This window comes from Brachionichthys hirsutus, chromosome 3, assembly GCF_040956055.1.
Source record: "Brachionichthys hirsutus isolate HB-005 chromosome 3, CSIRO-AGI_Bhir_v1, whole genome shotgun sequence".
Taxonomy (NCBI): Eukaryota; Metazoa; Chordata; class Actinopteri; order Lophiiformes; family Brachionichthyidae; genus Brachionichthys; species Brachionichthys hirsutus.
The window spans coordinates 16,523,518-16,535,733 of record NC_090899.1 but is presented as its reverse complement, the minus strand read 5'-3'; the positions used below and the strand labels follow the sequence as shown (position 1 = coordinate 16,535,733).

The 12,216-nt window shown below is 44.2% G+C and overlaps 2 protein-coding genes across 2 annotated transcripts in view; one reads left to right on the top strand and one right to left on the bottom strand.

Moving 5' to 3' along the window:
- Positions 1-5,365, bottom strand: part of LOC137917849 (adenylate cyclase type 3-like) — a 64,855-nt gene extending 59,490 nt beyond the window's left edge. The window contains exons 1-2 of the mRNA XM_068760588.1: positions 4,676-5,365; positions 1,443-1,592 (exon numbers count right to left, since the gene is read on the bottom strand). Coding sequence (XP_068616689.1) covers positions 1,443-1,592; positions 4,676-5,365 — 840 coding nt within the window. The remainder of the gene's footprint in view (positions 1-1,442; positions 1,593-4,675) is intronic.
- Positions 5,366-9,757: 4,392 nt separating this feature from the next.
- tcaim (T cell activation inhibitor, mitochondrial) overlaps positions 9,758-12,216 on the top strand; it is an 11,953-nt gene continuing 9,494 nt past the window's right edge. The window contains exons 1-2 of the mRNA XM_068760341.1: positions 9,758-9,917; positions 10,872-11,004. Coding sequence (XP_068616442.1) covers positions 9,889-9,917; positions 10,872-11,004 — 162 coding nt within the window. The 5' untranslated portion in view covers positions 9,758-9,888. The remainder of the gene's footprint in view (positions 9,918-10,871; positions 11,005-12,216) is intronic.

The window sequence follows — 12,216 nt, the reverse complement described above, 5'->3', positions numbered from 1 at the left end:
AGAGTAGATTAAAGACTTTCCTTTTTAACAAAGCTTATAGTTAATCGATGCAGTAATCAATATAATCAATATGCTGTCATTAGGCAGCACTGGTGGCTTAACATCATGACACACTGAGCTCCTCCCCCTTTATCTGATTATTCATGTTATAAATATATGTCAGTAATCTCTCTCTCCCCTGTAGTCTTGTTCTCTCTCTCCCTCTGTTTGTCCCTCTCTCTCTTTCAGGTCCTTCTGTCCGTGGTGCTGCAGAACCTGGACCTGTGTCCCTCAACACTGATGTCCACGTCGCTAGCATTAGCATTTATAGCTTTATATCGCTAGCATTAGCATCTTATTTTTGTCTGCTCCTGCTCTCTCTCTCTCTCTCTCTCTCTCTCTCTCTCTCTCTCTCTCTCTCTCTCTCTCTCTCTCTCTCTCTCTCTCTCTCTCTCTCTCTCTCTCTCTCTCTCTCTCTCTCTCTCTCTCTCTCTCTCTCTCTCTCTCTCTCTCTCTCTCTCTCTCTCTCTCTCTCTCTCTCTCTCTCTCTCTCTCTCTCTCTCTCTCTCTCTCTCTCTCTCTCTCTCTCTCTCTCTCTCTCTCTCTCTCTCTCTCTCTCTCTCTCTCTCTCTCTCTCTCTCTCTCTCTCTCTCTCTCTCTCTCTCTCTCTCTCTCTCTCTCTCTCTCTCTCTCTCTCTCTCTCTCTCTCTCTCTCTCTCTCTCTCTCTCTCTCTCTCTCTCTCTCTCTCTCTCTCAGACAGATGGCCGTCCACCATGAGCCTAGGTTCTGTCCAAGGTTTCTGCCCGTTAAAGGGAAGTTTTTCTTGCCTCCGTTGCTCTTGTGGGTCACGTTGGGTTCTGTGTTTCCCTGCTAATCCTGTAAAGCCTTGAGACGACTTCCTGTTGTGATCTGGCGCTATAGAAATAAAACTGAATTGAATTGAATATACTGCCAGTAATAAATAAAGTATCCATCTATCTAGAATCAGGCGGCTCTGAGCTGCCATTAATTTCTTTAAATAATAAAATGTATCACAGAGAAGGGTTGAAACGACGAGAGAAAAAGAAAATAGTGCTGGATAGGATTCCCTGGCTGACACCAGGACTTGTGATATTGGTTGGTAAGCAGCACTCCCCGGAGATGCGCCGGAGGCTCATGTGAACGTAGACTTGTGTGCTCGGTCTGAAACCAAAGCATTGCACTGATGATGTCACGGTTATTCCGCTGACCTCCAGCAGGGATGCGGTATGGATTTGTTCAGATGATAACAGATAACTCATTACTTTATCTACTTTATCTACTGCATGACTCAATAGTTCTTCCTCTGGGGGTTTACATTTGCACATCTATTGAATCTGAATGTCCCTGACAGCAATCGGCTTTCGATTATTGACTCGGTCCATATAGATTACACGTTCCCACATAGGTGCCCCTCACACACAACCCAGAATGTTGCGCTGACCTGTTGCTGGCTCTGTTCCTCCAGGTTGAGTTTGACCTCCAGTGATTGTCTTGCCTCAAGAAAGGCCTTGCGATGCTTCCTGTCGGCCATGTAGTAGGACATGATGCCCACGGTGATGGCACAAATATAGATCACGATGTTGGCCAAAAGCTTTAACACAAAGAAGGCAATAGTTGGGGATCAATATTTCATGAACCAATGCTCAATAGGTAGTGCTGGGCGGTAGCAGCATTCAAAGCTGGACTTTGTTTCTGCGCCACCTGCAGGCAGGCAGTGTGGCAGCTCTTCACAGCAGCTACATTCCCTTCCTGAGGTTCAGGAACATTTCTACAGTGCTTAAAGGGGAACCCGATAAAAATACAGCCGTAGACCTCCACGATGTCGCTGCGCTGATAAAAGCAGATAAACATTGATTAGGTTAGACAATCTGCTTTGTTTACAACATAAATTGATACATGGTTGCCGCCATGCTTTCGCGTGTGCAATGCATTCTGGGTCAATGACGTCAAATGGTTGCAGCACGAGCTAAGCACAACAATTAAACTGCACTTATATAACGCATTTGCACACAGTGCTTTACAATTTGGCCTCACATTCACACCACTGATCAGTGGATGACCCGCTGTAACATAGCAACAACATACAACAACATAACATAACAATGCAACAACAAACGATAACATCAACATAACATAACAACAACAAACGAGAACATAACAACATAACAACGCAACAACAACAAACCAGAACATAACAACAACAAACGATAACATCAACATAACAACAACAAACGATAACATCAACATAACATAACAACAACAAACGATAACATCAACATAACATAACAACAACAAACCAGAACATAACAACATAACAACAACAAACCAGAACATAACAACATAACAACGCAACAACAACAAACCAGAACATAACAACATAACAACAACAAACGAGAACATAACAACATAACAACAACAAACGATAACATCAACATAACATAACAACAACAAACGAGAACATAACAACATAACAACGCAACAACAACAAACCAGAACATAACAACAACAAATGATAACATCAACATAACAGAACAACAACAAACGAGAACATAACAACATAACAACAACAAACGATAACATCAATATAACATAACAACAACAAACGAGAACATAACAACATAACAACGCAACAACAACAAACCAGAACATAACAACAACAAACGATAACATCAACATAACAACAACAAACGATAACATCAACATAACATAACAACAACAAACCAGAACATAACAACATAACAACAACAAACCAGAACATAACAACATAACAATGCAACAACAACAAACCAGAACATAACAACATAACAACAAACGATAACATCAACATAACAACGCAACAACAAACCAGAACATAACAACGCAACAACAAACGATAGCATCAACATAACATAACAACAACAAACGAGAACATAACAACATAACAACGCAACAACAACAAACCAGAACATAACAACAACAAACGATAACATCAACATAACAGAACAACAACAAACCAGAACATAACAACATAACAACGCAACAACAACAAACCAGAACATAACAACAACAAACGATAACATCAACATAACAGAACAACAAACCAGAACATAACAACATAACAACGCAACAACAAACCAGAACATAACAACATAACAACGCAACAACAACAAACCAGAACATAACAACATAACAACAACAAACCAGAACATAACAACATAACAACGCAACAACAACAAACCAGAACATAACAACATAACAACAAACGATAACATCAACATAACATAACAACAACAAACAGGAACATAACATAACAACGCAACAACAAACGATAACAACATAATGCAACAAAAACAAACCAGAACATAACGCAACAACAGCAAACCGGAACATAACAACGCAACAACAACAAACGATAACATCAACATAACGTAACAACAACAAACCAGAACATAACATAACAAGGCAACAACAACAAACGATAACACAACGCAACAACAACAAACGATAACAACATAACAACAACAAACCAGAACATAACAACATAACAACGCAACAACAAACCAGAACATAACTACATAACACAACAACAACAAACCAGGACATAACAACATAACAACGCAACAACAACAAACGATAACAACACAACGCAACAACAAACCAGAACATAACTACATAACAACACAACAACAACAAACCAGAACATAACAACATAACAACAAACGATAACATCAACATAACATAACAACAACAAACAGGAACATAACATAACAACACAACAACAAACCAGAACATAACATAACAACGCAACAACAACAAATGATAACAACATAACGCAACAACAAACCAGAACATAACATAACAAGGCAACAACAACAAACAATAACAACACAATGCAACAACAACAAACGATAACAACATAACGCAACAACAAACCAGAACATAACAACATAACAAGGCAACAACAACAAACGATAACAACACAACGCAACAACAAACCAGAACATAACAACGCAACAACAACAAACGATAACATCAACATAACATAACAACAACAAACCAGAACATAACAACATAACAACGCAACAACAAACCAGAACATAACAACATAACAACACAACAACAACAAACCAGGACATAACAACATAACAACGCAACAACAAACGATAACAACATAACAACGCAACAACAAACCAGAACATAACTACATAACAACACAACAACAACAAACCAGGACATAACAACATAACAACGCAACAAATGGTAAATGGTAAATGTTCTGCACTTATATAGCGCTTTTCCACATTCGCGGTGCTCAAGGCGCTTTACATGAGGCCCCACATTCACCCATTCACCCATTCATTCACACTCCAGTGGGCGACTGCTGCCATGCAAGGTGCTGCCAGACCCACTGGTTCAGTTTCTTGCCCAAGGACACTTCGACATGCACACATTAGAGCTGAGAGTCATGGAGTCTGAGTCTCCACAGGCCTCGCCAGAGGAACGATGTTTCTCCTTAGTATTCCACGCTCTCTCCTCAAAGCTCTACTGTCCATCAACAATAATCACAAAATGTAGTTTTGCATAAAGCACAAATCTTTTGTTGCAGTTTGGCCTTTGGTTCACCGGAACCAAGAAACAGCTATGGCTGGCACGGATCGACACGGCCGTCCAACACAAATCTCTTCCCAGTCTTACCTGTCTGCCAAGTGCTGTGGCCTGTATGGCCTCCTGCTGCTGCTGCTGCTGCTGCTGGTGGGCAATGGTGACACCCAGAACCAAGGTGTGGACACCGCAGGACACAGTGGTGATGAGCACAATGGGTGTTAGCCTCAAAGGCAGAGTCAGGAAAAAAGAGAAGCTGAAAAAAGCTTGCCAGCCCACTGTGTCGCTGGCCTGGTGGAAGCGAGCAAAGTGCAGGCCCAGGTAGCAGAATATCTGAGCTGCGATGAGCAGCCAGAGGGCGTAGGGCACCACCCGTCTGGAGACGCGGTCCGGCAGCAGCCCGAAGCGGCAAAGCAAGTACAAAACAACATCTGCTGCCAGTCCCGCCAATGCCACTAACACGGACGCCAGTTTGTCAGGGGCGTAGACAACCGCACACATGACAATGACATAACTGTCAAAAAGAGCGGCAAAGACAGCGAGGACCAGGAGGGTTTCGTTCCTCTGCCGTCTGAAGTAGGTCTGGTACAGGTTCTCGAGAGACTCGGGCGCGAAGGTGAGGCGCATGAAGCGAGGCAGGCAGAGGCAGCACCCCGAGCGCCGGACTGTAACTTCATGTGCCCCCCCGACAGCCTGGCCTGGGTCCGAAGGCAGAGTCACCGAGCAGTCCGCAGAGTACTCAGCAGAGTACTCTGGCTCTGAAAACGCTCGGTTCCGGGGCATGGCGAGCTGTTGGACTTCCTCCAGCAGACTAAACGCCGAGGCAGCTCATGTGCTGCGTAAACACAGCTCCCTCCCGAGAGCCAGTGTGCAAGGCATCACATGACAGGATCCAGCTGCTTTGAGAACCGTCCCCTGGTGATTCCAGTCCGTGTAGACCGCTGGGCACATCAAGCACGCCGAGCATTCTGCAGCGACATCACTTCCTTCCTCATGCAGCTTGAGAGACGGGATCCTCTCGCCATCGTACGCCCGCAGAGCTGCTGAATGAGCAGACATGGGATCACCTCAGCTAGCGTGCAGAACGGCCTCCATCGGGCTCAGGAGCTTCGGTCTGAATGATCTGTCAGCACAGACAGGGAGACGTTTAATCAAAGACACACTAAGAACACGCTAAGAACACACTAAGAACACACTGAGAACACACCAAGAACACACTAAGAACACACCAAGAACACACTAAGAACACACCAAGAACACACTAAGAACACACCAAGAACACACTAAGAACACACCAAGAACACACTAAGAACACACTAAGAACACACCAAGAACACACTAAGAACACACCAAGAACACACTAAGAACACGCTAAGAACACACTGAGAACACACTGAGAACACACTGAGAACACACTGAGAACACGCTAAGAACACGCTAAGAACACACCAAGAACACACCAAGAACACACTAAGAACACACTAAGAACACACCAAGAACACACTAAGAACACACCAAGAACACACTAAGAACACGCTAAGAACACACTGAGAACACACTGAGAACACACTGAGAACACACTGAGAACACACTAAGAACACACCAAGAACACACTAAGAACACACTAAGAACACACTAAGAACACACCAAGAACACACTAAGAACACACCAAGAACACACTAAGAACACACTAAGAACACACTAAGAACACACCAAGAACACACTAAGAACACACCAAGAACACACTAAGAACACACCAAGAACACACTAAGAACACACTAAGAACACACCAAGAACACACCAAGAACACGCCAAGAACACGCTAAGAACACACTAAGAACACACTAAGAACACACTAAGAACACACCAAGAACACACCAAGAACACACCAAGAACACGCTAAGAACACACTAAGAACACACTAAGAACACACTAAGAACACACTAAGAACACACCAAGAACACGCTAAGAGCACGCTAAAAACACACCAAGAACACACTAAGAACACACTGAGAACACACTAAGAACACACTAAGAACACACCAAGAACACACCAAGAACACGCTAAGAACACACTAAGAACACACCAAGAACACACCAAGAACACGCTAAGAACACGCTAAGAACACGCTAAGAACACACCAAGAACACACCAAGAACACACCAAGAACACGCCAAGAACACACCAAGAACACACCAAGAACACACCGAGAACACACCGAGAACACACTGAGAACACACTAAGAACACACCAAGAACACACCAAGAGCACACTAAGAACACACTAAGAACACATTAAGAACACATTAAGAACACACTGAGAACACACTAAGAACACACTGAGAACACACTAAGAACACACTAAGAACACGCTAAGAACACACTAACAACACACCAAGAACACACTAAGAACACACTGAGAACACACCGAGAACACGCTAAGAACACATTAAGAACACACTAAGAACACACTAAGAACACACCAAGAACACACTAAGAACACACTAAAAACACACTAACACACCAAGAACACACTAAGAACACGTTAAGAACACACCGAGAACACACCAAGAACACACTAAGAACACACTAAGAACACGCTAAGAACACACTAACAACACACCAAGAACACACTAAGAACACACTGAGAACACGCTAAGAACACGCTAAGAACACACTGAGAACACACTAAGAACACATTAAGAACACACTAAGAACACACCGAGAACACACCAAGAACACACTAAGAACACATTAAGAACACACTAAGAACACGTTGAGAACACGTTGAGACACACTAAGAACACACTGAGAACACGTTAAGAACACACTGAGAACACATTTAGAACACACCAAGAACACACTAAGAACACACTAAGAACACATTAAGAACACACTAAGAACACATTAAGAACACACTAAGAACACATTAAGAACACACTAAGAACACACCAAGAACACACTAAGAACACATTAAGAACACACTAAGAACACACCAAGAACACACTAAGAACACATTAAGAACACACTAAGAACACACCAAGAACACACTATGAACACGTTAAGAACACACTAAGAACACACTAAGAACACACTAAGAACACACTAAGAACACACCAAGAACACACTATGAACACGTTAAGAACACACTAAGAACACGCTAAGAACACACTGAGAACACACTAAGAACACACTAACACGTTTATTACACATTAAGAACACATTTATTACACACATTACACATCAAAACACTTGTCTTTGCTTCCTCGTGTGACGTTCAGGTGACCTTTTAGCAATGCGGTTTAAATGCTCAGCTGCTGCATTGATCATTTTTATATGTATTAAACATTTCATTGATTGAGACGCGGATCTGCTTATTTTTTTCGTTTACACAAATTGAGAAAAGCGAAATTAACTAAATTCGAGGATCCATTTTCACACCGTGTGGGAAACCAGACGGGAGTTTGTACGGAAGCCCGAGGGCTGTTTGATGCCCTTATTTGGGCGGATAATGGATGACCAGTGTCTCTGCTGCAGCCCCCCCCCCCCCCCCGTTGGTCATCACTGTTGACAAACACGTCCACGTCCACGGTCACGGTCACGCACGCCAGAGGAAACGCCTTTAGCTCGTTAGCATCCTAGACGCCTGACAGCTAACGTCTCTTTAATCGATTTGCCGAAGCGGTTCTGATTTCATCCAGCAGCTATCCTGCCGCGTTGCTTTCAGGCGGTATAAGATGACGTCATGCGTTCTGACTTACCGCGCAGAACGTCGGCTTCCTCCTTCGTTACTTCGTTACTTCCGCCAGAGACGTGACGGTCCTTTATCCACTCCACGCGGATGGAATCAAACGTCTCGCGGCAAGCCGCGTCGTCGAGCACGCGCATCTCAGGTGGGTGTTTTCCGCAGAATACACGGAACGGAAACGATGTCATTCCTCTACGCGCTCAAACGCAACGTTTCCGCTGCCTTTCAAAATAAAACCATCGTCCGAGAATTGTCTTATGAAACGTTTTTTTTTCCCCCGAACTGGAAGTCTGGTGTCAAATAAAGAATTAAGGAAAAATATATTTAATTGTAATATATTTAGCATCTTATTGGCTTCATAAAATGTAGTAAAAAGCTCAGAGAAAGGTTTGTTTCTGAGTAATTTATTTTTAATGTATTGTTATTTTGCATCAATTGAGTAATTTAATATTGGTTTTATTTGTATTTGTATTGTTAAATTTGTATTGTTAATTGTCGATGATTTATGTACGAAGGACTTTCAACGGAAACAAGACCGCAAGGGCTTTTTAGAAATGCTCCTCTTAGACAGGATGTTTGACTGTACTTGTACTGTAATACATGCTACTGTGTGACTGTACTTGTACTGTGATACATGCTACTGTTTGACTGTATTTGTACTGTAATACATGCTACTGTGTGACTGTACTTGTACTGTAATACATGCTACTGTTTACTGTACTTGTACTGTAATACATGCTACTGTGTGACTGTACTTGTACTGTAATACACGCTACTGTGTGACTGTACTTGTACTGTAATACATGCTACTGTTTACTGTACTTGTACTGTAATACATGCTACTGTTTGACTGTATTTGTACTGTAATACATGCTACTGTTAACTGTACTTGTACTGTAATACATGCTACTGTTTACTGTACTTGTACTGTAATACATGCTACTGTTTACTGTACTTGTACTGTAATACATGCTACTGTGTGACTGTACTTGTACTCTAACATTCTATCTAATAAATATATTCATCATCAAACCTTTCCATAATCCATGCATCATGGAAAGGTTTGATAAGGACACACATACACGCGCACACACACGTGCAATAAAACGATCGTCACGTGATTCTCACCAGGATCAAAGCAGCAGTGAAACGAAGCGAAACACTGTTTTATTTATCTTCTGCTAAAGTTGTATTTCAACACTGTTTGGGCTGTGAACAAAGAACAGCCTGTCGAGACCGTATTATGGGATGTCCATGGTCGTCAGGGTGGCTGCGGAGAGCTGCCTGGCCGGCAGGAGGCGGTCCGCCGCCGTAAAACGCCTCCGGCTCGCCGTAGGATCCGGCGTGACGTCGCAGCTCGGTCATTGGTTGGATCTTCATGTTGACTTTAACGCGGTGAGGATCATTCACGATCGATAAACGGCGGTATCGGTTCCGTCCTCGAGGCTGACGCCGGTGCGTTGCTATGGCGACGGGAGTGACCCTTTACAACGCGTGCGGTCTGCGGGTGGAGCTGCTCGAGAGGCCGTGAGACGAGCCACACCGGGAGCAGGCGTCCATGTTGGTCCGGTCCGGTCCGGTGTTCAGGTGAGACGCGCGCACACGCACACGCACACACACACACACATAAACAAGCTATTGACCGATTGGGACTTGCGTGTTCATGCATCACACTTTCCATCGTAATAGATTATTTTGGCATGCGCAACTTTACCAAATACATATATCGGAAGTAGTAGTAGAAGAAGAAACCACAGCGACTTCCGTTGTAAACAAAACATTACGTTACGTTACGTAACGTTAGTCCCAGATATTGACCCGCTCTGCTTCAACGAGTATCGAGTGACGTCACAGACAATTGGTGCTTTCATGCACCCGGATCGGTTTATCAATCGGTGTAACCACCCCTCTCGATCGGAATAAAATCTTGATCGGGTCAGACTAATCCGATTTGGGTGTGGACATGAAGCATTTTTATTCCGATCAGCCTTTTAATCTGATTAAGCGGTGGTGGATCAGGTCTGAGTTACTGGATGCACGGTAACATCTGAATTATGCTGGCTGGGGCGGGGCCAAAGAATTAGTAACAATCTATTCAGGGTTTGTTAGACTTAACTTAAAACATAAATATAACAGACTAGACTAGTAGACGGGGCTACGAGCCTGCAGGCTGGGGTTACGAGCCTGCAGGCTGGGGCTACGAGCCTGCAGGATGGGGCTACGAGCCTGCAGGCTGGGGCTACGAGCCTGCAGGATGGGGCTACGAGCCTGCAGGATGGGGCTACGAGCCTGCAGGATGGGGCTACGAGCCTGCAGGATGGGGCTACGAGCCTGCAGGATGGGGCTACGAGCCTGCAGGATGGGGCTACGAGCCTGCAGGATGGGGCTACGAGCCTGCAGGATGGGGCTACGAGCCTGCAGGCTGGGGCTACGAGCCTGCAGGATGGGGCTACGAGCCTGCAGGATGAGGCTACGAGCCTGCAGGCTTGCTCGAGTGAACGCTACCAGCCACATGAATGACTCCTTCCTCTTCCTCTGCAGGCTGGTGAGGAAGCTCGCGGCCCCCGGTGCGGGTCAGCAGAGAGGCTCGTCGGGGGCCGATGCTGCCAATGCGCTCAGGCCTTTTTATTTGGCTGTTCATCCTGACTTCTTCGGGCAGCATCCCAGAGAACGGGTACGTCTCTTCTGCTCTACGCCGGGGATTCGTTCATAAACCCCAAACGCACCGAGGAGGCTGCGAGGTGTTCCGAGGATACGTGGCCCAATTATTATGGTGTAAAGAGTGTGTGAGGGAGCCAGCATCACTTCCTGGTATCATTTCTACAGTGGCGATACAGAGTTCGGGCACAACATTTGTATAAATGTGAGTAATGAAGGTGAAAAAGGGGCTTTTTTTCCATCATTTCCATTTTCACAATAACAGAAAAAGAAAAAAGGCCCGTGCAAAATGACACCCTATATATTTAACGCCTGGTCGACTTTTACACGGGCCTTTTTTCCTTTTCTGTTATTTTGAAAAGGATGGAAATAAAAACCCCTTTTTTTTCACGACCATAAAGTGCACCTTATTATAAGGCGTAACTTCGCGCAACATCAATGAATGCGTCTTTTTTCATGCAAAAGGCGCACCGGGTTTTAAGGCGCATTAAGCGAAATGAAGTCAGATAAGTCAAACTTTATTCAACTGATTCTCAAGGTGAAACTCGCCCGGCGTCGCCTCCCTGTCTTGGTGAAAGTGTGTTCTTCTGTCATCCAGCGCTCCCAGGCAGCTCGCAGTTTAACGTTGAACGGTTGGAGTTCTTTGGTTAATCCACCGGGGATGATGATGATACGCTAGTTTGCTAGTTAGCTAGTTAGCTTGCTTTACTTGGGTTTAGACCAGGCATGGGCAAACTAAGGGCCATATGCGGCCCGTTGGGCTTTTTAATCCAGCCCGCCGAACTTGCCCAAATTACATCATTAAATAAAATGTTATTATAATTAAGCCTCATTCATTTTACGGGTAAAAGGTAAAATCATTTCATGTAATGGTTTTTACGTCATTTATATTAGTTCACACAGACGCTGTGAAATGAGAGAACCCATTGTGGCCCGCAAGTCAAAAACTGTCTAAACCGGTACGTATCACTCCGTGAGGCTCCTGACTATAATACTATGGTGAAGGACAGCACCGGTACGTATCACTCCGTGAGGCTCCTGACTATAATACTATGGTGAAGGACAGCACCGGTACGTATCACTCCGTGAGGCTCCTGACTATAATACTATGGTGAAGGACAGCACCGGTACGTATCACTCCGTGAGGCTCCTGACTATAATACTATGGTGAAGGACAGCACCGGTACGTATCACTCCGTGAGGCTCCTGACTATAATACTATGGTGAA